The sequence below is a fragment of the Heptranchias perlo genome, chromosome 35 (assembly GCF_035084215.1).
Source record: "Heptranchias perlo isolate sHepPer1 chromosome 35, sHepPer1.hap1, whole genome shotgun sequence".
Classification (NCBI taxonomy): domain Eukaryota; kingdom Metazoa; phylum Chordata; class Chondrichthyes; order Hexanchiformes; family Hexanchidae; genus Heptranchias; species Heptranchias perlo.
The window spans coordinates 22,632,943-22,659,499 of record NC_090359.1 but is presented as its reverse complement, the minus strand read 5'-3'; the positions used below and the strand labels follow the sequence as shown (position 1 = coordinate 22,659,499).

Genomic DNA, 26,557 nt, shown 5'->3' with positions numbered 1-26,557 from the left:
TCCTTTCTCCCTCATATACCTATCCAGCTTCCCCTTAAAGGCATCAATGCTATTTGCCTCAACTTGTGGTAGCAAGTTCCGCATTCTGTAAGACAGCCTCCTTAGCTCACATTTCTCCTGGTTTCTTAAAGCTATTCAGAGCTGAACAGAAGTATAATGGCTTTTTAAATTTGTTTTCAGGATGCGGGTGGTACTGTCATGGTGTATTTACTGCCCATCCCTAGGTTTATAACTGACTGGTTTGCTAAGCCTCTTCATAGGGCATTAAGAGTATGGACTACATTATGTGTAGGCCAGAGCAAGTCCCTGAACATTAGTGAACTAATTGGGTTTTTATAACAGCCTGGTAGCTTTCATGGTCATTTTCTGGTGCCAGTCCACAAATTACCAGAGATATCAATCCAACTTGACTTGGTGGGCTTTGAATTCCCAACCTATGGGTTGCTAGTCCAGTATCATATACTACTGTACCCTACAGTACTTAGAGTGTCAGCTGTGGCTCAGTGGGTAGCACTCTTGCCTCTGAGTTAGACGGTTGTGGGTTCAAGTCCCACTCCAGAGACCTGAGCACACAATCCAGGCTGACACTCCAGTGCTGCACTGTGGGAGATGCTGTCTTTCAGATGAGACATTAAACCCAGGCCCCCATCTTCCCTCTCAGGTGGATGTAAAAGATCTCATGACACTATTTCGAAGAAGACCATGGTATTTCTCCCCAGTGTCCTGTTTGTGGGGACCTTGCTGTGTGCAAATTGGCTGCCGTGAATCCTACATTACAACAGTGACTACACTTCAAAAGCGCATTAGCTGTAAAGCGCTTTGGGACGTCCTGAGGTCGTGAAAGTCGCTATATCAATACAAGTTCTTTCTTGGAGATCCCTAACCCCTGACCTATTCCTGTTCCTTTGCTTGTGGCCTTGGGATCATTTTGTTTTCTGGGAAGTGCCTGCTGATGATGCAGAGTTAAATCTCACGAGGAAACTCCAGAATCTTGTAGCTGTTATATGTTTTAGGTTAAAATATTTAAAGGGCTGCTTTTGCCACAGTGACGTCGACTACAAGACACTATTATGTCTATCCCATCCTCCGCGCTCCATAAACTTCAGCGCATCCAAAACTCTGCAGCCCGTATCCTAACTCGCACCAAGTCCTGCTCACCCATCACCCCTGTCCTCGCTGACCTGATTTAGCTCCTGATCCACCGACACCAATTCTCATCCTCGTGTTTAAATCCCTCCATGGCCTCGCCCCTCCTAATCTGTAACATCCTCCAGTCCTACAGCTCTCTGAGAACTCTGCATCCCTCCAGCTCTGGCCTCTTGCGCGTCCCACACTTACTTCACCCCATCATTGGTGACCGTGCCTTCAGCCGTCTCGGCCCTAAGCTCAGGAACTTCCTCCCGAACTCTCAATGCTTCTTCCACCTCTCCTCTTCCGATCTCCTTTAAGACCCATCTCTTTGACCAAGCTTTTTAGCCACCTCTCCTAAAATCTCCTCCTTTGGCTCGGTGTCGACTTTTGTCTGATTACGATTCTGTGAAGTGCCTTGGGGACTTTTTTCCTACATTAAAGGCGCTGTCCTTCTCCTGTTGTACAGAGAGAGGAACACAAATCATTGAGGTCATTTGTCATGATGACATTATCACGTCGAACAGCTGTACGCCATTGTGAATAATTTATTATTTTTAGTTAGCGTTTGAATACACACTAAACTATGATCCCTACCCAGCTGTAAACTATGTATAAAAGTTGCTCCAAATCAGTTTTCATTAAAAATATTTATTGACAATCTTCGAGGAAGGGGTATTCTATGGAGCACAGGACACCAGCAAGGCTGTATGAGGAGGAGGGAAGATGAGCTGAATCAGTGCCGAGTAGTGATGCTTGCTAGGGAGTGAAATCAGGAAGCACCTTTTGACTCAAAGGGTAGTGGAAATCTGGAACTCTTCCCCCCCCACCCCCCGCCCAAAAAAGGCTGTGGATACTGGGAGTCAGTTAAAATTTTCAAGACTGAGATCGATAGATTTTTGTTGGGCAGTGGTATCAAGGGATATGGAAAAAGATGGGTAAATGGAGCTGAGGTACAGACCAGCCATGATCTTAGTAAATGGTGGAACAGGCTTGAAGGGCTGAATGGCCTATTCCTGTTCCTATGTTCGAAAAGCCTGTACATAAGGAGTGTCCAATCTATGACCGGTGGGCTGTGTGCAGTGCCCGTGCCCCAGCAATCTGGCTGGGCAACTGAATTGTATTTGCGATTATTTTTCTTGCTTGTTGGCTTGACCTGTTTGAATATTCATGGGGTTTAAGGGACGGAAAGGGCTGTTCTTAATGCTGTTGACTCAATAGTGGACAACTCGTAAATTAGAACATTGAGAGCATGTTAGTGTCAGCAATTTGAGATATGTGGAAATTAGTGGGAACATGGATTTAAACCATACATCTGAGCCACGAGGCTCCACTGTGTGCACCCAGGCTGAAAGCTTGGTCAATCCTGCTGCAGATTGCAGGAGGAAGGGAATTCTGAAGGAGGTAGGGAGTTGTATACTTTTGAGGTCACGGAAGGCCAGGAGACAATGCGATGAGACTTGATTTTAACGCAGTGAGAATAATGGGAGCAGGAAATGTGTAACAAGAATGTTCCCTTGCTGTTTACGCCGAGGTTTCAGAGTGCATGATGCACAGAGCGATGCTGCCTGATTGAACTCCCTGAAAGAAATTTCTCAAAGCAGCCTAATTTAAAAAATAATTCTCAAGTTTCTCTCCTTTTCATCTCCTGATGGTGCTGACCCTCGCCGGGTTACAGTTCCACAGGAAGCAGCAGCTCTTCAGTACCTTTGCTCACGTGGCCATTCATCATGTGAGTGAAGACAGTGAGTGTTGGTAGGGCTTATGATCAGTGCAGACCTTCACAGCCTAGCCCGATCCTTACCCGATGTATTTACACACGCACGCATGGACGGACACTCACACACACACGCGCGCACACACACGCATACTCACACACATGCATAGACACACGCACACACATACATGCACACATGCACACGCATGGACGCACACACACGTGCGCACACACGCATACGCACACACATGCATACAGACATACGCACACACATACACGCACACGTGCACATGCATGCACGCCCGCCCGCACACACGCATACAGACATGTATGCACACACATGCGCACAGACACATATACACACACACGTGTGCGCATACACACGCACACGCATACTTTCCAGCAGTAGTCAGTCACCAGAAAGTGATCAGGAGCTGAGATCCTTCCCTAGTTCAGAGGCAGTGAGGTCAATATTAACAAGCCTTAGTGCCCAGGCTGACATGAATTGACTCAGCACAGGCTGAGGATGGAATCTGAAACTTACCTGGTCTATATGGCTCAGTACCAAATTGAGGAAAACAGCCTTCTAAAAATATATTTTAAAAATCCTTCTTAGGCAGCAAAGAACAGATCATACACAAAAGTGCAATTGCTACGAGATGCTGTCCTACCAACAGGAGTTCTGTTTGTCCAATGTATTCGAAAATAAATCCCAAAGACCTATTGTGTTCCTATTTCTTGCATCTACAGTATTAAAGTATCCTTGAAATGATCAGAGCTGGTGGTGCTTTGTTAAGTTATGGTTCTTTAAAGCTTATTACCTTGAACAATTTATGGATTTAATTTTTAGTCAAAGATTTTGATTGAAAACAGATTCAAAAGTTCATATTTGCCCTGAAATATTAAATTGTAGCTCAAACTAAACATGGTAGGTGTTCTTTGAATAACACATTTGGTACCTCTGGAGTCTGTGCAATGTTTCTGTGATATTAGTTTGAGATGCCATTTAAAGGGGCACTGTACCCACCCCCCCCCCCCCCCCCTCCCCCGGGTTATAGTTCCACGCATGTTCAACTATGGAAGGCTTCACAGTCAGGTACAATCCCCTCCTCATCTGACCTCCACACATACCGGCAAGCTCCAGCAGAAATAACTGGATAGTGATCAGGAATGATTTTGCCTGATTTTGCCTCTCCCCGCCCTGTCCAGTCCATAAGGACCAAGGCTAATTGTGGTGTATCGTCTTAATAAAGAGTGTTTGCCAAGCTTATTTGAGTTTGTTGAATGCTGTAATAGATATACTACAAAAAAGGACAGACAAAGAAAGACCAGTTGCTCCATTGAAGCTGACCTATCCTGGCATGGTGTAACTTATGGATACCAACTCCCCTGTACCCCAACCCCCACCCACACAATCCCCTGGGAGAGGCCACAGATAACACAGAGAAAAAAAATCTTTGGCCATTTTAGGAATAAACTCTGGGAAATTCTTCTCTGATCCCCATCAGAACTGAGATTGATAGATTTTTGTTAGGCAAGGGTATTAAGGGTTACGGAACCAAGGAGGGTAGATGGAGTTAAGTTACAGATCAACCATGATCTAATTGAATGGCGGAATAGGCTTGAGGGGCTGAATGGCCTACTCCTATACATACAGGCAACTTATTCCAGAGGAAAAAGGTGTCTCCTACCATCTAGCTAGTTCAATACTTACGGATGTCCCCCTGATCCACCATAACCTATCAATCTCTAAAAGCATATCCACTTGGACTGAGTCGAAATATTTTAAAAAGGTCTCAATTAAATTTCCTTGAGGCCTGTGCTTTTTGAAATCCCCAGCTCTCTTCGCCTTTCGTGGTAACTGAAGGCCCTTAAACCAGGTATCAATCTAGTGGCTTTCCTCTGAACCCTTTCCAGGGCCTCTCGATCACCCACTATGTGAAGGGACCAAAACTAGACACTGTGTTCTAGATGTGGCCTGACCAAGGCCCCATACAGAGAAAGGAGCGTGGTCTAGAAATTCGATTGCGCAGCGCCTGTTTTTTTTTGGGTGAATATGGAGTATGGCCTACTGGAAGTGCGCCACACGTCACATTGGCAAGGGCGTCCCGTAGCCGTCCAAGACACCCTCCTGAAACAGATGTTAGGCCCATTGCCAATGCAAATCGGGGGTGGTGGTGAGGGCTGCTTACGCCTGTTTCAGGCCCATTTGTGAATTGGTCTGTGAATGACCGCAGTCAGTTTTTTCAGGCGCGCAGCAGCCAAACCAGCAGCCCTTAAAGTGGCCGCTGAAGGCCGCCTCCCAAAAGATAGGTTAAAAGTGACTGGTGCCTGCAGCTCACTGCTAACATTCAGATGAGGTTGGCTGACCAATTTGCCTTGGCCCTGCCGCTGTCCTCTTTAGGCCTGTATAAAATTCTTAGAGGGCTTAACAGGGTAGATGCTGAGAGGCTGTTTCTCTTGGCTGGAGAGTGCAGAACTAGGGGTCATAGTCTCAAGATAAGGGGTCGGCCATTTAGGACCAAGATGAGGAAAAATTTCTTCACTCAGAGGGTTGTGAAAATTTGGAATTCTCTACCCCAGAGGGCTGTGGATGCTCAGTCGTTGAATATATTCAAGACTGAGATCAATAGATTTTTGGACACTAAGGAAATCAAGGGACATGGGGATAGGGCGGGAAAGTGGAGTTGAGGTAGAAGATCAGCCATGACCTGATTGAATGGCGGACAAGGCTCGAGGGGCCGTATGGCCCACTCCTGCTCCTATTTCTTATGTTCTTATGTATTTCTTGGTTTATGCTTAATTGTCCTGGCAAGACATCCTAACACCCTAGTTGCTTTTACAATGGCCCCACGGCACTGGTCATCGACCTTCAATGATTCGTGCACTATAACCCCTGGGCCCTTCTCCCGCTCAGCACCCTTGAGCATGCAGCCCTGTATGATGTACACATGCTTAGAGTTGCTCCTGCCCAAGGGCATCATGCTATATTTTTCTATATTAAAAGACATCTGCCAGATACGGGCCCATTCCCCCATTGCTCCTGAATCTGTTGGGATTCTGTTTCTCTGAACGACTTACACTGCCGTATATCTTTGTTTTATCCATAAACTCGCAAACAGTTCCCCGACACCTTCATCCACATCATTGATAAAGATGGTGAATTGCTTCGGCCCTAACACCGATCCCTGGGGGACTCCACTAGTGACCGGTCCCTACGCAGAACCGCTGCCATTAATAACAACCTTCCACCTACGACAGTGCAACCAATTCCTTATCCAACCCAATCCCGCAGGACTCAGCCTTATTTAGTTGCCAATTGTGTGGCATCTTGTCGAATGCTGTTTGAAATTCAAGATACACAATGAAATTTGAAATACCAGGCTTCCAGCAACCACCAACTTTGTAACTTCCTCAATGACAATGTAACTCACGCTGAAATCACCCCACCGTTGGCGGCCGTGCCTTCGGCTGGTTCGGCCCTAAGCTCTGGAAATCCCTCCCTAAACCTCTTCCCCTCTCTCTCCTTCTTTAAGACGCTTCTTAGAACCTGCCTCTTTGACCAAGCTTTTGGTCATCAGTCCTAATATCTCCTTCTTTGGCTCAGTGTAAATTTTTGTCTGAATACTCTCCTTTGAAGTGCCTTGGGTCATTTTACTGCGTTAAAGGCGCTGTATAAATGCATTTTGTTGTTGTTGGAATGAATCATTGCAACCTGAAAATATTGGGTTGTCAGTCCATGATGTCATCAATCTGTGGGGGTATGCCACCTCCCTAAGCATAATACAGAAGACCTTTTAAAAGTGTCCACTTCTCCTAAGGCTGCTTTTTAAAAGGGAGTTTTATTGAGTTCAGCAATATTTAATTTCACCTACACTGTAAATACAGCTTTCAAAGTGATCTTGCTACCACAAGGAGTAGTTGAGGTGAATAGCGTAGATGCCTTTAAGGGCAAGGTAGATAAACACATGAGGGAGAAGGGAATAGAAGGTTATGCTGATAGGGTGAGATGAAGAGGGGTGGGAGGAGGCTCGCATGGAGCATGAACGCTGGCATAGATCAGTTGGGCTGAATGGCCTGTTTCTGTACTGTACATTCTGTGTAATTCGACTCGATTTTAAAATTCTCATCATTGCTTTTAAATCCCTCCTTGGCCTCGCCCCCTCTCTTTCTCTGTAACCTCCTCCAGCCCTACAATCCTCCGAGATCTCTGTCCTTCTCAAATTCTGGCCTCTTGCACATCCCCGATTTCAATTGCTTCACCATTGGCGGCCATGCCTTCAGCTGCCTCGGCTCCAAGCTCTGGAATTCCCTCCCTAAACCTCTCCGCCTCTGTACTCTCCTCCTTTAAGGCACTCCTTAGACCCTGCCTCTTTGACCAAGCTTTGGTCACCTGTCCTAATAGCTCCTCGTGGCTCGGTGTCAAATTTTGTTTGATAACGCTCCTGTGAAGCACCTTGGGACATTTTACTACGTTAAAGGCGCTATATAAATGCAAGTTGTTGTTGTTGTTACATGCCTTTTTTAGGTAAGGTCACTATTATTAAAATTAAAGTGAGAATCATTTCATTACTGCATAATAATAAGGATTAGGGTCAGGGTGATAAAGATGTCGCCAATTTGAATTGCAGCCATCCACAATTCTGGTCCGCAACCAGTGTTCAGTTAGTTTCCAACATGAAGGATGAATTCAGACATTTGCAGATCCTTCCTGAGGTGTCCAGAACTGAACGCAGTGCTCCAGATGGGTTCTGACCAAGGCTCTATGCAACTGAATCATAACTTCCTCCCCTTTGTATTCGAGCCCCCTTGAGATAAAGATGGTTCAATTGGTAGCGATGAGGAACAGGAACTCTGTCTTAATTTCTCTCCTGGCACTGAGGCCAATTATAGAATACCTACCGCCACCCCTGGCTGAGATCAGCTAACTTGGCGAAAACAACCTGGAACCTGGTCTGTGTGGCTCACTTCCTCGCTAGACAGGAATATGCGAACTGAGCCATAGCTGGGGGTGGGAGGGGGGTTGGGGGGCTGGGTGGTGGTGGAGAGACGCCAAGTGGAGAGATGGTTATTCAGTTCCCTCTCAGAGCTGCGATTCATTGCTTTCCAGTGTAACCTGGCTTTAAATTGGAAAGCAGCACGGCATTGTTTGTGTTTCAGATGATGCAACCGTTTAAATTGGTTTAATGAGAAAAATGCTCCTCTGAGTTATTAAACGGGTTGCCGTATAGCCAAAGGGGTGGGGGTTGTTTTTCTGCTGTTGTTATCGGCAACACTTACTTCCCCAAGGAAAGGGTGTACTTGTGAGATGTGCACAAGTTTGTTGGAACGCGAGGCTTTCAGTGTATCACCCAGATGCAACGATGGGTGGATAACATTTTTATACTGTGTCCATTTGACCCGTGGAATAACACTCAGCAGCACAACTTTGGATTTCGTCCTTGAGCTGTGTCTGGAGAGAGCTGTGCAATGTGAGGGTGCAGCGCCAGTGGTTACAGGTGTGTCTCTGGTGGTGGGAGCAGTTTGAGGCAATGCATTAAGAGCAGCGTATCTGCACAATATTTCACCATCTTGGCTTAAGTCTGATGTTTTTACTATCATGTAATAAGCTGACTGGCGACGCTGGCATGAGGGAAAATGTAACTGGCTGAATTGTCACATAATCTCACATGTTATAATAGGAAATGACTGAAGGAAATGTCTTTACATTACCTGGTGTATCACCCCTTCCCTATCAACAACAACAACTAGTATTTATATAGCGCCTTTAACGTAGTAAAATGTCCCAAGGCGCTTCACAGGAGCGATTATCAGACAAAATTTGAGACCAAGCCACATAAGGAGATATTAGGACAGGTGCCCAAAAGCTTGGTCAAAGAGGTAGGTTTTAAGGAGTGTCTTAAAAGAGAGAGAGAGAGGCAGAGAAGTTTAGAGAGGGAATTCCAGAGCTTAGGGCCGAGGCAGCTGAAGGCACGGCTGCCAATGATGGAGCGATTAAAATTGGAGCTGTGCAAGAGGCCAGAATTGGAGAACGGTAGAGATCTCGGAGGGTTGTAGGGCTGGAGGAGGTTACAGAGATAGGACACGAGGATGAGAATTGTAAAATCGAGGTGTTGCCAGACTGGGAGCCAATGTAGGTCAGCGAGTCACATGGGTGAACGGGATTTGGTGCGTGTTAGGATACGGGCAGCGGAGTCTTGGATGAACTCAAGTTTATGGAGGTGAATCAAGCTGGATTCATCCTTTAGAACCGCCGGTTCTCAGTAAAAATTCTTGGCTGTGGGAAGCCCAATGTTTTAATCCATGCCGCTGGATTATTGTGACAATAGTAAACTCCGCGCAATAGATTTCTGTCTTTACACAGTGGTTGAAATTTTATTTCTAGCCAGGTTTCTCCCCTTTTATCCTAAAGGCATTGGCTTCTTGCTGTGATAAAATCCACAGGCACTTGTTGGCTTCCGCCTGAGTACCTGGCCCGAGTAGCTGTTGTTGTGAGAGGTAGCAGGCTTTCCGACTATGGGATGCATTGTAGCTGAGCCTCAGCCTGTCTTCACCCAACATCTACACGCCTATACTTCCATCGGGGGTTAATGGACAGTAATTAGGAGATGGGAATTCTGGCTGTGGTTCTCCCATCCAACCCCCCCCCCCACTTCCCTAATCAATACATTAAGAAAGAAAGACTTGCATTTATACAGTGCTTTACAACCAATGAAGTACTGTTGAAGTGTAGTCACTGTTGTAATGTAGGAAATGCGGCAGCCAATTTGTGCACAGCAAGATCCCACAAACAGCAATGTGATAATGACCAGATAATCTGTTTTTTTAGTGATGTTGGTTGAGGGATAAATATTGGCCAAGACACCGGGGAGAACTCCCCTGTTCTTCTTCGAAATAGTGCCGTGGGATCTTTTATGTTCACCTGAGAGGGCTGACGGGGCCTCGGTTTAACGTCTCATTCGAAAGACGGCACCTCCGACGGTGCAGCACTACCTGGGAGTGTCAGCCTGGATTTTGTTAAGGGTATTTGCAGTGCCCTCGGTGAGATCAGCCACCTCAGACTGGGGATCGAACTGGGGAAAATTCAGCCACCCACTGGATGAACTCGCCAAGCCTCTGGGGAGCTATAAATTTACACTTGCAAAAAAACCAAACAAAATGAAGAGACCTTAGAATAAAAATGATCTCTTTTGTCAAACATGCCTTCAGAAACAGGCAGCTTAATGGCAAATGGATTTATTGTGGAGAATAGAAAGTACTTGATTACGACAAAAGGTGCCAAAAGCAGAGCGTGTTCCATCCCCAATGCAGACATCTCTTGCGTTATGACTAGGACCAGACTCATCGGCCAGGATTTTGACTTGGAGCCGGGATGGCGGGGGGGCGGGGAGCTGGGTGGAATCATGGACGGGAAACCTGGAAGTAAGGGTTTCCCGGATGTCCTTGTGATTTTGACGTAAGTACGTCCTTTATTTTTTTTGTCGGTTTGCCGTCCAACAGGCCAGCCTGATTGACAGGCTGGCCTCAGTCGGACGGGAGCAGACCAAGGATGAGGACATGAAAAGGTAAGTCTTCAATTGTATGGATGGGGGGTGGCATGGGTGGGCATGGGGGCACTGATGGGCATGGGGGCACGGGGGGGTCAGTCATTGGTGGGGGGGGTGAGGTCAGTCATCGGAGGTCAGACATGGGGGGGTGGCGATCGAGCGTCAGTCACCCTTGGGGGGTCGTGGTGTCGGGATCGGGGGTCATCACATTGTGGGATACATTAACGATTTGGACTTAAACGTAAGGGGCATGATTAAGAAATTTGCGAATGACACAAAGATAGGCCGTGCGGTTGATAGTGAGGAGGAAAGCTGTAGACTGCAGGAAGATATCAATGCACTGGTCAGATGGGCAGAAAAGTGGCAAATGGAGTTCAATCCGGAGAAGTGTGAGGTGATGCATTTGGGGAGGGCAAACAAGGCAAGGGAATACACAATAAATGGGAGGATACTGAGAGGTGTAGAGGAAGTGAGGGACCTTGGAGTGCATGTCCACAGATCCTTGAAGGTAGCAGGACAGGTAGATGAGGTGGTTAAGAAGGCATATGGAATGCTTTCCTTTATTAGCTGAGGCATAGAATATAAAAGCAGGGATGTTATGCTGGAACTGTATAAAACACCAGTTAGGCCACAGCTTGAGTACTGCGCACAGTTCTGGTCACCACATTACAGGAAGGATGTAATTGCACTAGAGAGGGTGCAGAGGAGATTTACGAGGATGTTGCCTGGACTGGAGAATTTTAGCTATGATGACAGATTGGAAAGGCTGGGGACGTTTTCCTTGGAACAGAGGAGGCTGAGGGGTGATTTGATTGAGGTGTACAAAATTATGAGGGGCCTAGATAGGAAGGACCTATTTCCCTTAGCGGAGGGATTAATAACCAGGGGGCATAGATTTAAAATGATTGGTAGAAGGATTAGAGCGGAAATGAGGAAAAAATGTTTCACCCAGAGGGTGGTGGGGGTCTGGAACTCACTGTCTGAAAGGGCGGTAGAGGCAGAAACCCTCAACTCATTTAAAAAATACCTGGATGTGCACCTGAAGAGTCGTGACCTGCAGAGCTACAGACCAAATGCGGGAAAGTGGGATTAGGCTGGGTGGCTTGTTTCTCAGCCGGTGCGGACACGATGGGCCGAATGGCCTCCTTCTGTGCCATAAATTTTCCATGATTCTAGGGTCTGCGATCGTTGGGGGGGTCCGCGATCGTTGGTGGGGGGGGTCGCTGCAGGTAGGCTTGTTGGGCCTGGGGGAAGCACTGCTGTTCCTCCGGGTCCACAGGCTGTGCTATAAAGGCACTTACCTGCAGTTTCAGGCCTTCTCGCCTCCTCTCACACGGCGTGAAGGAGAAGGCCCGGGAATGCTAGCCCCGGGGGCTGAAATCGCAAAACCTTTCAAAATGGAGGCCTGCAGCCTCCTTGAAAGGTTTTAGTGAGCAACCCGCCTCCTGGGAGTGGGTTGGTTGCCTGCCCCTCGTTCTCCCCCCTCAGTGAAAACCGGAAATGTGTGGGTTGGAGACGGGTCTGAAATTGTTGTAATTTTCAATGCCCCCACCCTCCGCCCCCAACCCACCTGTTTTTCACAGTTAAAATCCTGCCCATAGTTTCCACTTAAAAAACATTTAATTAACCAGAGTGCCAACAAATGAGTCTTTACTTAAAAACCTGAAAGGTTTCATGGAGCGAAATCTTAGCTGGGGCTTGAAGCGTATCTAATTAAACATTCCCTACATTAAGATACTTCCATGCCTCAAATAAAATGCTCAGGTCCCACCTCTTGTCCCATCTGTACCTTTTGAATTACTTTTCATAATTCCCCAACCGCAGCCCTCACTAACTCTCATCTCGGCTCCTTTATATTAGAGAACCGTCACTGATGGCAGCTCCCATCTTCAGTGGCAGTGCTGTGAGGTAGACGAGGTGCATTTGCTGCCTCCAGAGAGGCCAGAAGCCACTTCCAGCAGCACCTGCAGTGGCAGCAATTCTTTCCCAGCTGGGAGGGCGGGAGGGAGGGAGAAGGAAAAAAAAAACTTGGAAGGAGGCTTGTCTCCAGGTTAAAAAAGAAAGAACTTGCATTTATACACCGTCATTTGCAACCTCAGGACGTCCCAAAGCGCTTTACAGCCAATGGAGTACTTTTGAAGTGGAGTCACTGTTGTAATGTAGGAAACGCGGCAGCCAATTTGCGCACAGCAAGATCCCACAAACAGCAATGTGATAATGACCAGCTCATCTGTTTTAATGATGTTGGTTGAGGGATGAATATTGGCCCAGGACACTGGGGAGAACTCCGTTGCTTGTAAGTGCCATGGGATCTTTTACATCCACCCGAGAGGGCAGACGGGGCCTTGGTTTAACGTCTCATCTGAAAGACAGCACCTCCGACAGTGCAGCGCTCCCTCAGTACTGCACTGGAGTGTCAGCCTAGATTTTGTGCTCAAGTCCCTGGAATGGGACTTGAACCCACAACACTCTCAGAGGCGAGAGTGCTACCCACTGAGCCACGGCTGACACTGTGGAGCAGATTGCGCAGCAACAGGAGTAGAAGGATGTTACAGCAGCTCTATCCCGTGAATAAATTATAATTGGCGGAATTGCTCATGAGCAGATAAGATGCAGGTAGGACAGGGAGAGGTATCACTTTAAGGGATGTCGTAATGTTTAGTGTTCTGAAAATCCTTCTGAGCACAGTAGAACCCCCTGAGTAACAGACTACTGTTCACACTGACGCAAGTAATGACAGGCTTCAGATCTCTAATCTGAATCAGTAGGATCTAATGTTTAATTCAGTACTACCTTTTGTGCATTCATCGATCTTTCTGCAGCTCCAGGCTTTTGAAGCAAAGGTGGATTCAATGAAAATCTATATTGTATTCAAAATTAGAAATCGATTTGCCAAAAATGATAAGCTTTTAAAAAAACCACTAGGTTGGACTAATCTGATGAGTTCCCTTTTGGTTATGAAACATGTCATCTAATTTATCTGCGCATATAAACGATTTGAGAGTGCCCATCACAATCAAAAGCATGTCGAAGAAAGAAGAAGAAAGGTAGACATTTCATGCTGTTTCTTATCTGGCCTGGAGGCAGAAATTTCCATCTCGCAAAAAAGCAATTAAACTCTGATTGACCGCTGGCTCAGTGTGTGTGTGTGTGTGTGTGTGTTTGTAGTCAGACCAGTGCTTTTTCAAAAACTATTGGCTAAGTAACTTTAATATCATCTCCAGCCTCGTGATTTCAACAACAACAACAACTTGCATTTATATAGCGCCTTTAACATAGTAAAACATCCCAAGGCGCTTCACAGGAGCGATTATCAAACAAAGTTTGACACTGAACCACAGAAGGAGACATTAGGACAGGTGAGAGGTAGGTTTTAAGGAGCGTCTTAAAGGAGGAGAGAGAGGCGGAGAGGTTTAGGGAGGGAATTCCAGAGCTTGGGGCCCAGACAGCTGAGTGCACGGCCGCCAATGGTGGAGCGATGGAAATCGAGGATGCGCAAGAGGCCGGAATTGGAGGAGCGCAGAGATCTCGGAGGGTTGTAGGAGCTGGAGGAGGTTACAGAGATGGTGGGGTGGGGGGTGGGGGGGGCCTGCTGTTGTCCCTGGTGATGGGTTTGTTGTTTCCCCTGTCTCTGCCCTACATTTCCCAGCTCCTGTCTCTCTGACCTGCAGTTTGATGACATCACAGAGGCACAGCTGTTTAATAGAATGATGTAATAATAACCCCGCTTGTCATGGGTGACGTCATAAGTGTATGACTGAGTGAGCTTTTGGATAAGACTTGCTTGATGAAAACCTTGGGTGACCTAGACAATTCATGGTTAGTACCTGTCTGTGGTTCTCTATATTTTTATTTAAAGTTTCTCTCCCCTTCTCTCCTGAAGGCGATGGCTCTTGGAATACATTTCCCACAGGCGCTGGCCACAGCCGAGGTACCTCGGTCATGTGGCCATTCTTGGCATTAGCCAGAGCGAGTGGACGTAATCCCGCCATTTGACCACGGGGACCCTCGCAGCCCTGCCCTACCCTGCTTACCCAGCCTTTGCAGCGGAGCTCAGTGATCAGGAACGGGGGTGGGGGTGGGATGATTTTGGCCCTCATCCTTCCACCCATGAGACCAGTTGTTGTTCCTCTACTGCTGTTGATGCAGCTGCCTGGAATGAGTTAACTCAGCACAGACTGAGTCCCAACCAGGGACCGAAGGGTAGTGGAAATCTGGAATTCTCTCCTCCCCCTAAAGGCTGTGGATGATGGGGGCAATTGGAGCTTTCAAGACTCAAGATGAGTTTGATAGATTTTTGTTAGGCAAGGGTATTAAGGGTTACAGAACCAAGGCAGGTAGATGGTGTTCAGATACAGATCTGCCATGATCTAATTGAATGGTGGAACAGGCTCGAGGGGCTGAATGGCCTACTCCTGTCCCCATGTTCCTATGAGATCGAAGGTGCAAACAAGATTTACAAGGATAATACCAGAACTGAGACGATATATTTATCAGGAAACAGGCTGGGGCTCTTTTCTCTAGAAAAGAGAAGGCTTGAGGGGTGACCTAACAGAGGTCTTTAAAATTATGAAAGGGTTCGATAGGGTAGACGTAGAGAAGATGTTTCCACTTGTGGGGGAGTATAAAATTAGGGGCCATAAATATAAGACAGTCACTAATAAATCCAATAGGGAATTCAGGAGAAACTTCTTTCCCCAGAGAGTAGTTAGAATGTTGAAACTCGCTACCACATGGAGTGGTTGAGGCGAATAACATAGATGCATTTAAGAGGAAGCGAGATAAGTACATGAGGGAGAAAGGAACACAAGGATAAGTTGATAAGGTGAGATGAAGTGGGTGAGGCTTGCATGGAGCAAAAACACCAGCATGGATCTGTTGGGCCGAACAGCCTGTTTCTGTGCTGTAAAATTCAATGTAATTCTACGTAATTTTTGTTATGTAAGGGCGTCAAGAGATATGGAGCTAAGGCGGGTAAATGGAGTTGAGGTATAGATCTGCCATGATCTAATTGAATGGCGGAGCAGGCTCGAGGGGCTGACTGGCCTACTCCTGCTCCTAATATTCCTGCACGGTCTGGTTCCGACCCACACCATGCATGCATTAAGCAACTGAGCCAGGGCCTAGCCTGTTGTTGGGCATCTCCAGGAGCAGTTACAGAGTGACACCGACAGAAGCCTTAACATGGTGGAGGCAACTGGATCATCTCTTCAGGAAAAAATATCGCCCTCGGTATCATCTTTAGGAGCTTCACTTGCTGCTCAACACTACATAACCTGCACTTGTAAGGTTTCATTCTGGCTGAACAGTTTTCGGCATAAATTTGAGGTGCGGAGCCTTTCCTAAAATAGAGCACATCTGCTTCAATCCACTTCGGAGAAGCCTGTGTATTATCACCTGGGCAGCTTCCTGAAAAGTTTAGTGCTGTGATTTTGATCTTGTTGCTGCAGTAACGTTTAATATATCCACATTAATATATATATTAATATATCCATGTTTTTCGCAAGGAAAAGAAGAGTTGTGATACTAAAACCGTCTGCTTTTTCCTTTTCCTTCAGGACCAAAGACATAAAGTCACACTGAAGCGACACCGGTAGCCTTGTTCAGGACGGACTTTTCTGGCTTTAGACCATTTTGCAGGTGAGTTTAGTTTGATGCTGTGGAGTATGCAGGTGAATGAAAACAAATGTAGTAGGGATGGGTGGCACAGTGAAAGAAGGAATGATTTGCAATGATACAGCGCCTTTCACAACCTCAGGATGCCCCAAAGTACTTCACACCCAATGAAGCACCTTTTGAAGTGTAGTTACTGTTGTAATGTAGGAAACGCGGCAGCCAATTTGCGCGCAGCAAGCTCCCACAAACAGCAATGAGATAATGACCATGTCATCTGTTTTAGTGATGTTGGTTGAGGGATAAATATTGGCCATGACACTGGGGAGAACCCCCCGCTCGCCTTCGAATAGTGCCATGAGATCTTTTACATCCACCAGAGAGGACAGACGAGGCCTCGGTTTAACATCTCATCCAAAAGACGGCACCTCCAATAGTGCAGCACGCCCTCAGTAGTTCACTGGGAATGTCAGTCTGGATTACATGCTGAGGTCTCTGGAGCGCGACTTGAACCCGCGACTTTCTGACTCGGATGCGAGAGTGCTACCCAATGAGCCACGGCTGACACCTAACAGTGGGTTAACACGCTGTTCTTTTACCTCTGGGACCAGCGTTTGAATCCGGCCAAAAGTCTCCTGTAAATGCAGGCTGTGAGCGTTCCTACTTGGCGTGGGTCATCGGCATTCTCAGTCCAGTTCATAGTGGACGTGGATGTGAAACTGCTCTAAATTGAAGCCTGTCTGGAGGCGATAAGATGGCTGGTATGGGAAATAGAGCAATAGCACAGTGGTGCTGGGCCGAGGTGGAGATTATCACTGACCTCCATTGAATACATAAATTCACCCCCAAAAATTAACTTTTTAAAACGCAGTTGCCATAACATGAGCAACAACATTTAGCAGTTCAGAAAGAAAAAGATTTGGAGGGGGGAGGGAACTAGAGGGCATAAATTTAAGATTGTTGTCACCAAAAGAACAAAGGGACATCTTATGAGAATTTTTTTTATGCAGATGGTTGGTTGTTAGGACATGGAATGCCTGATCAGACACAATGGTGGAAGCAGAATCATTACCGTTTTTAAAAGGCAAGTGGATAAAAAGAATAAAAAATTGAACGGATATAGGGGAAGGGGGCAGGGGAATGGGACTAAATGGGTAGTTCTTTTAGAGAGAGAAAAAGCAAAATACTGCGGATGCTGGAAATCTGAAATGAAAACCGAAAATGCTGGAAAACGCTCAGCAGGTCAGGCAGCGTCTGTGGAGCGAGAAACAGCGTTCACAGAGTCATAGTATGGTACAGCACAGGAGGAGGCCATTCAGTCCATTGTGCCTTTGAAAGAGTTGTCCAATTAGTCCCACTCCCCCAGCTCTTTCGGGTCGATGACCGAAACATTAACTCAGTTTCTCGCCGCACAGGTGCTGCCTGTACCGCTGAGTGTTATTCAGCATCTTCTGTTTTTTTAGTTCTTTTAGAGAGCCGGCGTAGGTGCGATGGGCTGAACGGCCTCCTTTTGTGCCGTAAAATTCTACGATTCCATTCAGCTGAAGCTTTTAATACAATGAAATTGGACGTGGGCGGTATAATGTGCGAAAAATCCTTCTGGGCTCCAATTTCTAAAGGGCCATCAAAAAAACCCACCTTGCTTCACATCTGCATTGTTCCCTGGGAGATTTCAACCAATCGAGATGGACCAAGAGACAACGAGCACTTTAAGCAGTAAAGTGCCTGTGCCGTCTCTCTGAAAGAGCTGTCCAATTAGTCCCACACCCCCGCTCTTTCACCATAGCCCTGCACATTTATCCTTTTCAAGTATATATCCAATTCCTGTTGAATCTGCTTCCACCGGCCTTTCAGGCAGTGCGTTCCAGACAACAAATCGCTGCATAAAAAAAAAATTCTCCTCATCTCCCCCCACCCCGGTCCTTTTGCAAGTTATCTCTCATGCAATTTCCTTTCGGCAGCTACACACACACACTGCTGAACAGCATGTGCCCACTGCGAGAGACAGTCTGGGCCCGGACCTCTGCTGATGCCCACCCTGTAACTGGCTACCAGGAGGTGCTCAGTAACTAGCCCGTGACGACTTCTCCTCCTTTCGAGGAGGCGCCTGGCACCTTCCTGGCAGCAGGGCCAACACCGGGAACTTACCACACAGAGTTACAAGATTAATAAGGCCATAAAAAAAGCAAACAAAGCACTGGGGTTCTCTTCTAGAGGGATAGAATTGAAAAGCAGAGAAGTTATGTTAAACTTGTATCGAACCTTGGTTAGACTACACTTGGAGTACTGGCCACAGTTCTGGTCTCCATATTTATAAAAAGGATACAGAGCCAATGGAGAAGGTGCAAACAAGATTTACAGGGATAATACCAGAACTGAGAGGATATACTAATCAGGAAAGGCTGAACAGGCTGGGGCTCTTTTCTCTAGAAAAGAGAAGATTGAGGGGTGACCTAACCGAAGTCTTTAAAATTATGAAAGGGTTTGATAGGGTAGACGTAGAGAAGATGTTTCCATTTGTGGGGGAGACCAAAACTAGAGGTCATAAATATAAGATAGCCACTAATAAATCCAATAGGGAATTCAGGAGAAACCTCTTTACCCAGAGGGTGGTAAGAATGTGGAACTTGCTACCACACAGGTAGTTGAGGCGAATAGCAGAGATGCATTTAAGGGGAAGCTGGATAAACACATGAGGGAGAAAGGAATAGAAGGATATGGTGATAGGTTGAGAAGAAGAGGTGAGAGGAAGCTCGTGTGGAGCATAAACACTGGCGTAGACCAGTTGGGCTGAATGGCCTGTTTTTGTGCTGTAGATTCTATGTAATTCTATGTAATAAGTGAAAGCAATGTCCTTACCTCTCCATGGCGCAGGGCTGCAGCCCATAGCATGGTGGTGCTGCCATCTGCCCGTTCCTCCGGTCCTGATGTTGCGTTCTTGGTGAGCCAATGCTGATGGCACCATCTTTAATTGTCATTTCAGTGGAATATCGGAATCTGTCAAATCTGGGTTTGGAACCATGAGCTCGGTAGCTGTGCTTACACCAGAGAGCTTTGCTGAGCATCGCAGTGGCTTGGGAGACCAGGAGACCAGAGGTCAGTGTCGCCATACAGAGGGGGTGCAGTCTTTAGCAAGAACATGGGAAAGGTTGATGCCTGAGCCATAGCCTAGTGACTTTTCCATCATCCTGATGCACTGTGAATGGACAGAACTCATGAGGCTGAGGAAGAAGACCTTGTTGATCCAACATTACTGGCATCCCCTTTGACCGAGTGGTAAAGGCAGCACTGGTGTAGCGCTAAGTACTTTTTGAAGTGTAGTCACAGTTATAATGCAGCCGATTTGCACACAGCTGCAAACAGCAATGAGATAATGACCAGCTAATCTGTTTTTTAGTGATGTTGGCTGAGGGATAAATGATGGCCTAGGACACCAGGTAGAACTCCCCAGCTCTTTTTCAAATAGTGCCATATGGGATCTTTTACGTCCACCTGAGAGGGGCAGACGGATCCTCAGTTTAATGTCTCATCCGAAAGACGGCACCTGCGACAGTGCAGCACTCCCTCGGTAATGCACTGGGAGTGTCGGCCTTAATTTTGTGCTCAAGTCTCTGGAGTGGGACTAGAACTCACAACCTTCTGCGAGAGTGCTACCAGCTGAGCCACAGCTGACACCACATATAGCAGAAGGCCCCAGGTTTGATACCCAACCTGTGCTGAGTTAGCCGCTCTCAGCTGATGCTGTAGTCATCCTCGGTGTTCTTAGTGGGGTGGGGGCCGGGATCAGCTAGTGTTCTTGTTCCTGATTGCTATCCAGTGATCCTTGCTGGAAAAATGCATGTGGGTGTGTATGGGTATCAGGTGAGGACAGGATCAGGCCTGGCTACAATGCCTCCACAGTCGAATAGCTTATCAACGCACTCTGCCCAGCCTCACACATGTGGAATGGACACCTGCATTAGTTAACAGAGGGCTTCTGGCGGTTGTACCTTTAGCACCTTCAGAAGAGGAGGGGAGAATGTCGGGACGGAGTTAAAAGGCCCGCGACTCTTTGTCTTGCCTTCGGAGGGAGTGAGATCAGAGAACGAGGCCAGCCCATATGGCTCTCGAGCACTTCCTGGTTAGAGGAAGCTTGGCACAACCATAGCACCCACGGCAGGGGTGGATGCCGATATGTGGGATTTCGGATGCAGCTGCTCTCCAACGGTCCAGCACCTGACTTCTGTGGGCCGAATGTGGTGACCTTAAGTGAGGTGGGACCAAAACCATTGAAACTACAAATGCCTACTGTGAGCTTTTACTTGATATGCTCAGATTGTGGGATGAGGAGAGGAGTACTTTAAATATTCCCCCCCCTACACTTACCTTCCCCTTTAAATAAAGTGCCTATTTGTACCACTCATGCATTTTTTTTGTTGTTGTTGCCTATGTGTTTTCAGGTGGAGTATCTGAGGATGAAGCTTATATCCCCACTTACCTGGAGGCTTTCCCTCCCCTCCCGGAGAAGGGAGCACCGGGGGACAAGTCCGGTGAACCAGTTGGAGCGTGGAGCAAAATCCGACCAATCAAATCCTCAGTCATCACCCAGGTACATGAGCGCTGTCTGTAGTATATACAGCACTTTGGGCAAGAATCTATTTAGGAAAGACTTGTATTTATATACCACCTTTCACAACCTCAGGATGTCCCAAAACACTTTACAGCTAACGCAGTACTTTTTTTTTTGAAGTGTTGAAATGTAGGAAATGCAACAGCCAATTTACGCACAGCAAGGTCCCACAAACAGCAATGAGGTGAAGACTAGATCATCTGGGTTTTTTTTTTAATGTTGGTTGACGGATAAATGTTGGCCAGGACATCAGGGACTCCCCTGTTCTTTATCAAAATCATGGCATGGGACCTTTTACCTTCTCCAGAGAGGGCAGATGGGGCCTTGGTTTAACAGCTCACCCGCAAGACAACATCTCCAACAGTGCAGCACTCCCTCAGATTTGTACTGGAATGTCGACCTGGATTATGTGCTCAGGTTGTTGGAGTGAGACTTGAACCTATGACCTTCTGTCTCAGAGGCAAGAGTGCTACCCACTGAGCCACGGTCGACACTTTTAAGGGCATGTTAATACATACAACACCAAAGCAGCCCTAACCAAAGTCACAAGCAATATTCTCTGTGACTACGATCATGGTGCTTTATTCCTCCTCATCCTCCTCAACATCTCTGCAGACACAGCCCACCGCACCAGCCTCCTCCAATGCCACTCCTCTGTTGTCCGATAGGACTGCCCTCAATTGGTTCCACTCTAACCTATCTGACTGTAGCCAAAGCATCTCCAGCAATGGCTTCTCTTGCTGCCCCTGCACCATTACCTCCAGGATCTATTCTTGCACCCTTCTTCTTCCACCTATACATGCTGCCCCTTGGAGACATTATCCGCAGATGTGGCCTCGGCCTCCACAATTACGCTGACGACACCCAATCTCCACCACCTCTCTTGATACCTCCACTGCCTCTGTATCGCCAGACTGCTTGTCCGACGTCCAGTCCTGGATGAGCCTCAATTTCCTCCAGTTAAATATTGGGAAAACTGAAGCATCGTCTTTTGGACCTGCTGCAAACTCCGTACCTTTGCCACCAATTCCATCCCTCTCCTTGGCCATTGTCTCAGGCTGAACCAGACTGTTTGCAACTTTGTGGTCCTGTCCGACCGCGAGCTGAGCTACCAACCTCATATCCTCTCTATCACAAAGACCACCTACTTCCACCTCTGTAATATCGCCCATCTCCGCCCCTGCCTCAGCCCATCTGCTGATGAAACCCCCATCCATGCCCTTCCAGATTCAATTATTTCAATGCACTCCTGGCCAGCCTCCCATCCTCCACCCTCTATAAACTTAAGCTCATCCAAAACTCTGCTGCCTGGTTTCTATCGCGCAACAAGCAAGTGGTGAGAATGTGGAACTCACTATCACAGGGAGTAGTTGAGGTGAATAGCATAGATCATTTAAAGGGAAGTTAGATAAGCACATGAGGGAGAAAGGAATAGAAGGATTTGCTGATTGGGTCAGATGAAGTAGGGAGGGAGGAGGCTTGTGTGGAGCATAAACACCGGCAAAGGCCAGTTGGGCCGAATGGCCTGTTTTTGTGCTGTAATTTCTATGTTAATTCTAAGTTAAGTCCCACTTCTCCATCACCCCATGCCCGCTGGCCTACATAGGCTCCCGGTACCCCATCGCCTCCAATTTAAAATTCTCATCCTCGTGTTTAACTCCCTCGTGGCTTTGCCCCCTCCCTATCTCTGTAACCTCCTCCGGCCGTACAGTTCCCCATCACCGAACTATCCATTCCTCTGACTCTGGCCTCTTGTGCATCTCCCCTCTCCTTTCACCTCACCAGTGGCAGTGGTGCCTTCAGCCACCTTGGCCCTATGCGCTGGAATTTTCTCCCTGTTCCTCTCCACCTCCATCTCCTTTAAGACCCTCCTTAAAACCCACTCCTTCAACCAAACTTATGGTTCCCCCCCTTCTAATGTCCCCTTCTTTGACTTAGCCTCCATATTATTTTGATATGAAATGATTTGGGACGTTTTTCTACACTAAATGCCAGCTGTTGTTATAATGACCGAATGATTGCCAATTTGTGCTGATGTAGGCAAGGTCTCAGTGCCTTTGGTCTATGAAGGGGATAAAAAACGAATCAGCTTGGGGTTCCTGCTCCTGATCACTATCCAGTGATCTCCTGATATCAAGCGTGTGTGAGTTTTAAAAAGGGGTGCATAAAGTACAAAAGGAAAAAGGTAATGCTAACCCTATACAAATTGTTGATAGAGTTGTAGTTAGATTATTGTGCCCAGTTATGGACATCTTACTTTAGGAAGGATGTAAAAACTATGGAGAGGGTACAAAAGAGATTTACTAAGATAATATGACAGATGAGAGGCTTTAGTTATGAAGAGAGACTAGAAAAACTGGGGACCTTTTCACTAGAATACAGAAGGTTAAGATTTAGAATTAGGAGGCGTTTTTATAAAGCAAATAGGGAAAAAAATTCCACTGGTCGAGAAGTCGATAACTGGGTGGCATAAATTTAAGATCATGACCAAAAGAACAAAGGGAGAGGCAGGAGAATTTATTTTACACAGAGGGTTGGTAGGACATGGAATGCCTGATCAGAAACAGTGGGGGAAACAGAATCCATAATAGCTTTTAATAGGGAAGTGGAGAAATATTTTAAATCAGGGCTGTAGTGTTGAAGCCCTGTGTCCAATACTGTGCTTGCAATGGAAATGGAAATCGCCTCATAAAATTAGATCCAGTGTTTCAATTTGCACGTTCTTGAAAGCGATCTGAATACAAACCGGAGGATGAATTCACAAAGTTAAAGTTTCAAAATGAAAACTGTTAAATATTTTTTTACTTCAGAAAAAAAGTCAGTCTGAAAAGGACAGGGAGAGAGAAAGAGGGGATAAAAAAGACACCTGTACTTTCTATATTTTTTTATAGTCACAATTACAGGACAAATGATTTGTACAACTGTGATGGCTAAGGGAATAATTAATAATTTGTTTCCTGGACATTGAAATCTTAAGGAAACAACTTAGCCCGTCTTAAATTCATTCTCGATTTTATCTGAGCTAAATGATCTTTTGAGGTAAATTGTGGAAATCTCAGTGACTGTCAGCAAGACTGGCCATTAACAGAGAACGTGCGATTTGTAAGCCTCCACCCCCTTGCAGTTCGGTGGAAAAACACAGAAGCTTGAAGTAATCATTTATTTTTTTAATTAAAAAAATGTCTTGATAGAGTACATAGCGAGGAACTGTTTTCACTGGCAGGAGGGTCAGTAACCAGAGGACACAGATTTGAGATAATTGGCAAAATATCCAGGGGGGAAATGTGGAGAAATTTTTTTTGATGCAGCGAGTTGTTACAATTTGGAATGCATTACCTTGAAAGGGCAGTGAAAGCAGATTCAATAGTAACTTTCAATGGGGAATTGGATAAATACTTGAAAAGGAGAAATTTGCAGGGCTATGGGGAAAGAGCAGGGGAGTAGGACTAATTGGATAGCTCTTTCAAAGAGCCGGCACAGGCAGGATGGGCCAAATGGCCTCCAGTGCTGTACGATTCTACGAAAAACCTGGTAACAACGTGGATAATTTTGTTACTACCAGGCTTTCATCTAATAAACACTTTGGGGCTTCTAGCTGAAGCAAATAGTATATTCTGAGGTAAATTCTAGGAATATTTATGATTGAAAGCAAGACTGGCCACTCACAGGGGACGCTATTTTGCAAGCCCTGCCCCGACCCACTTTCCAAGAGATGCAAAAATTGCTGCCATTACTTTGCTGGTTGAAAGTAAAAATAAAATTTCTTAAAGCAGTTCATGTGTTTATTTACTGTTGCACTGAGGCATAATTCCCGGAATAGCATGTAATTAAAGTGGAATTTGGTTTATTTAGTCATTGTCAGTCAGTGACCCTGATAATTACATCGAAATTACAACCCAGAAACAGGCCGTTTGGCCCATCCAGTCCATGTTGGTGTTCATCCTCCACATGAGGAATCGTCCTCATCCCATGTGCCCGCCCTGTTCTCCAATCTCTTTACCCCCTTAATATGCTATAGCCTTTAACGTAGCAAAACGTCCGGCGATCCACAGCAGCGATTATCAAACAAAATTTGGCACTGAGCCACATAAGGAGATATTGGGACAGGTGACCAAAAGCTTGGTCAAAGAGGTAGGGTTTTAAGGGGCATCTTAAAGGAGGAGAGAGGGTAGAGAGGCGGTGCAGTGTAGGGAGGGAATTCCAGAGCTTAGGGCCCAGGCAGCTGAAGGCACGGCCACCAATGGTGGAGCGATTTAAATCGGAGATGCACAAGAGGCCAGAATTGGAGGAGCGCAGAGATCTTGGAGGGTTGTAGGGCTGGAGGAGGCTACGGAGATAGGGAGGGACGAGGCACAGCTTTACATTCTACATTACCTGATCTAACCCTCCTGTTCTTATAAAAGTGTGTCACCCGAGTTACCTTGAGCAACGCCATGGGAGATCTATAAAAGTCTTGTGTCCAGCGCGCACGCGTCACACTCCTGAAGTCACACATCATATGTCGCACTTTGTTACAATGCGAAACAATCTTAAAAAAATAAAAAGCACGTGGTGATCTGAAATTTAGAAGCAGCTGTAACTGGCCCCCGATGGAGCGCAGCAGTTTATAAGTAGCTACAATTATCTAGTTTTACCGATTTACAGCAGCGGCTTTTAAAGGACAGGCCAGGCTAGCAGCTAAATATCACAACTATGCTTTAGACTGCAGACCGACGTCATGGCAGATCCGCTAATGAAGACAGCAGGATGACGTGGACAGCTATTAATGAGCGGACGTGCGCATTACAGTTAAGGGCAACTGTTGGTAGGAAATTGTGAGTTGCAGTTAGGAAAAAGCAACTACATTGTTCTGCGAGTAAGACTAACACATCCTGTGTGCTCTACGTCTCGGCTTACTCGTGTCCCAGAATTGGCAGGGTTTGCATAAACCTTCCAGTAGCAAACAGGAAAACTTGTTTATTGTACAAATTCAGTGCTGAAAGTGACTCATTTCCCCAGACCATTTGTGCATCAGTAGTTTGGCTGATAACAGTTGTTAGGGATGAGAAACCAAGCCTGAGTTTTCACTTCCCTTAAAGAGCCAGCAGTAGAATAGCTAGGCATGGTCTCCTTGTTCCTCCTTGGTTCCAAATGCGGCGTAATGCACATTCTTCCCCCGCCCTGCATCCTCACTGTATTGAAATGTTAAAAAAGACTTGCATTTACATAGTGTCTTTCATGGCCTCAGGACATCCCAAACTGCTTTACAGCCAGTTAAGTATTTTTGAAGTGTAGTCACTGTTGTAATGTAGGAAAAGCGGCAGCCAATTTGTGCACAGCAAGATCCCACAACCAGCAATGTGATAATGACCAGGCAATCTGTTTTTTTAGTGATGTTGGTTGAGGGATAAATATTGGCCGGAAACCAGGGAGAACTCCCCGGCTCTTCTTCGAAATATTGCCGTGGGTTCTTTTACGTCCACCTGAGAGGGCAGGCGGGGCCTCGGTTTAACATCTCATCCAAAAGACTACACCTCCAACAGTGCAGTGCTCCCTCAGTACTGGCACTGAAGTGTTAGCCTGGATTATGTGCTCAACTCTTGGGAGTGGGACATAAACTCAATGACCTTCTGACGTAGAGGCGAGAGTGCTACCCATTGAGCCACGACTGACACTCAAGACTCATCGCACTGCCTCCTACTCAAACTCATTCTTTCCTAGGACCTCCACTACTAGAGACTCCTTACTTCCCTCAGTCTTTTCATCCTGCAATCTACAGGCTTTGAGATCCAAGCTTTCTGTCACCGAACCACATCTTCTGATTTACCTCATCTTTTCAGCCTTGAAACGTAGGAACATAGGAACAGGAGTAGGCCATTCAGCCCCTCGTGCCTGCTCCGCAATTTGATAAGATCATGGCTGATCTGTGATCTAACTCCATATACCCGCCTTTGGCCCATATCC

At 46.5% G+C, this 26,557-nt stretch overlaps 1 protein-coding gene and 1 long non-coding RNA gene across 4 annotated transcripts in view; one reads left to right on the top strand and one right to left on the bottom strand.

The window, feature by feature from the left end:
• Positions 1-26,557, top strand: part of hdlbpb (high density lipoprotein binding protein b) — a 108,858-nt gene that overhangs the window by 7,207 nt on the left and 75,094 nt on the right. For all 3 annotated transcript variants that reach the window (XM_067972096.1, XM_067972095.1, XM_067972097.1), the window contains exons 2-4: positions 15,951-16,032; positions 18,989-19,101; positions 20,445-20,593. In XM_067972096.1, the coding sequence (XP_067828197.1) occupies positions 19,026-19,101; positions 20,445-20,593 (225 nt within the window). In that variant the 5' untranslated portion in view covers positions 15,951-16,032; positions 18,989-19,025. The remainder of the gene's footprint in view (positions 1-15,950; positions 16,033-18,988; positions 19,102-20,444; positions 20,594-26,557) is intronic.
• On the bottom strand, positions 1,201-25,196 carry LOC137302437 (uncharacterized). The gene is made up of 3 exons (XR_010958458.1): positions 25,035-25,196; positions 18,865-19,201; positions 1,201-1,586 (listed from the first exon to the last, which is right to left on the bottom strand). It is a non-coding gene; the product is annotated as an uncharacterized lncRNA (long non-coding RNA).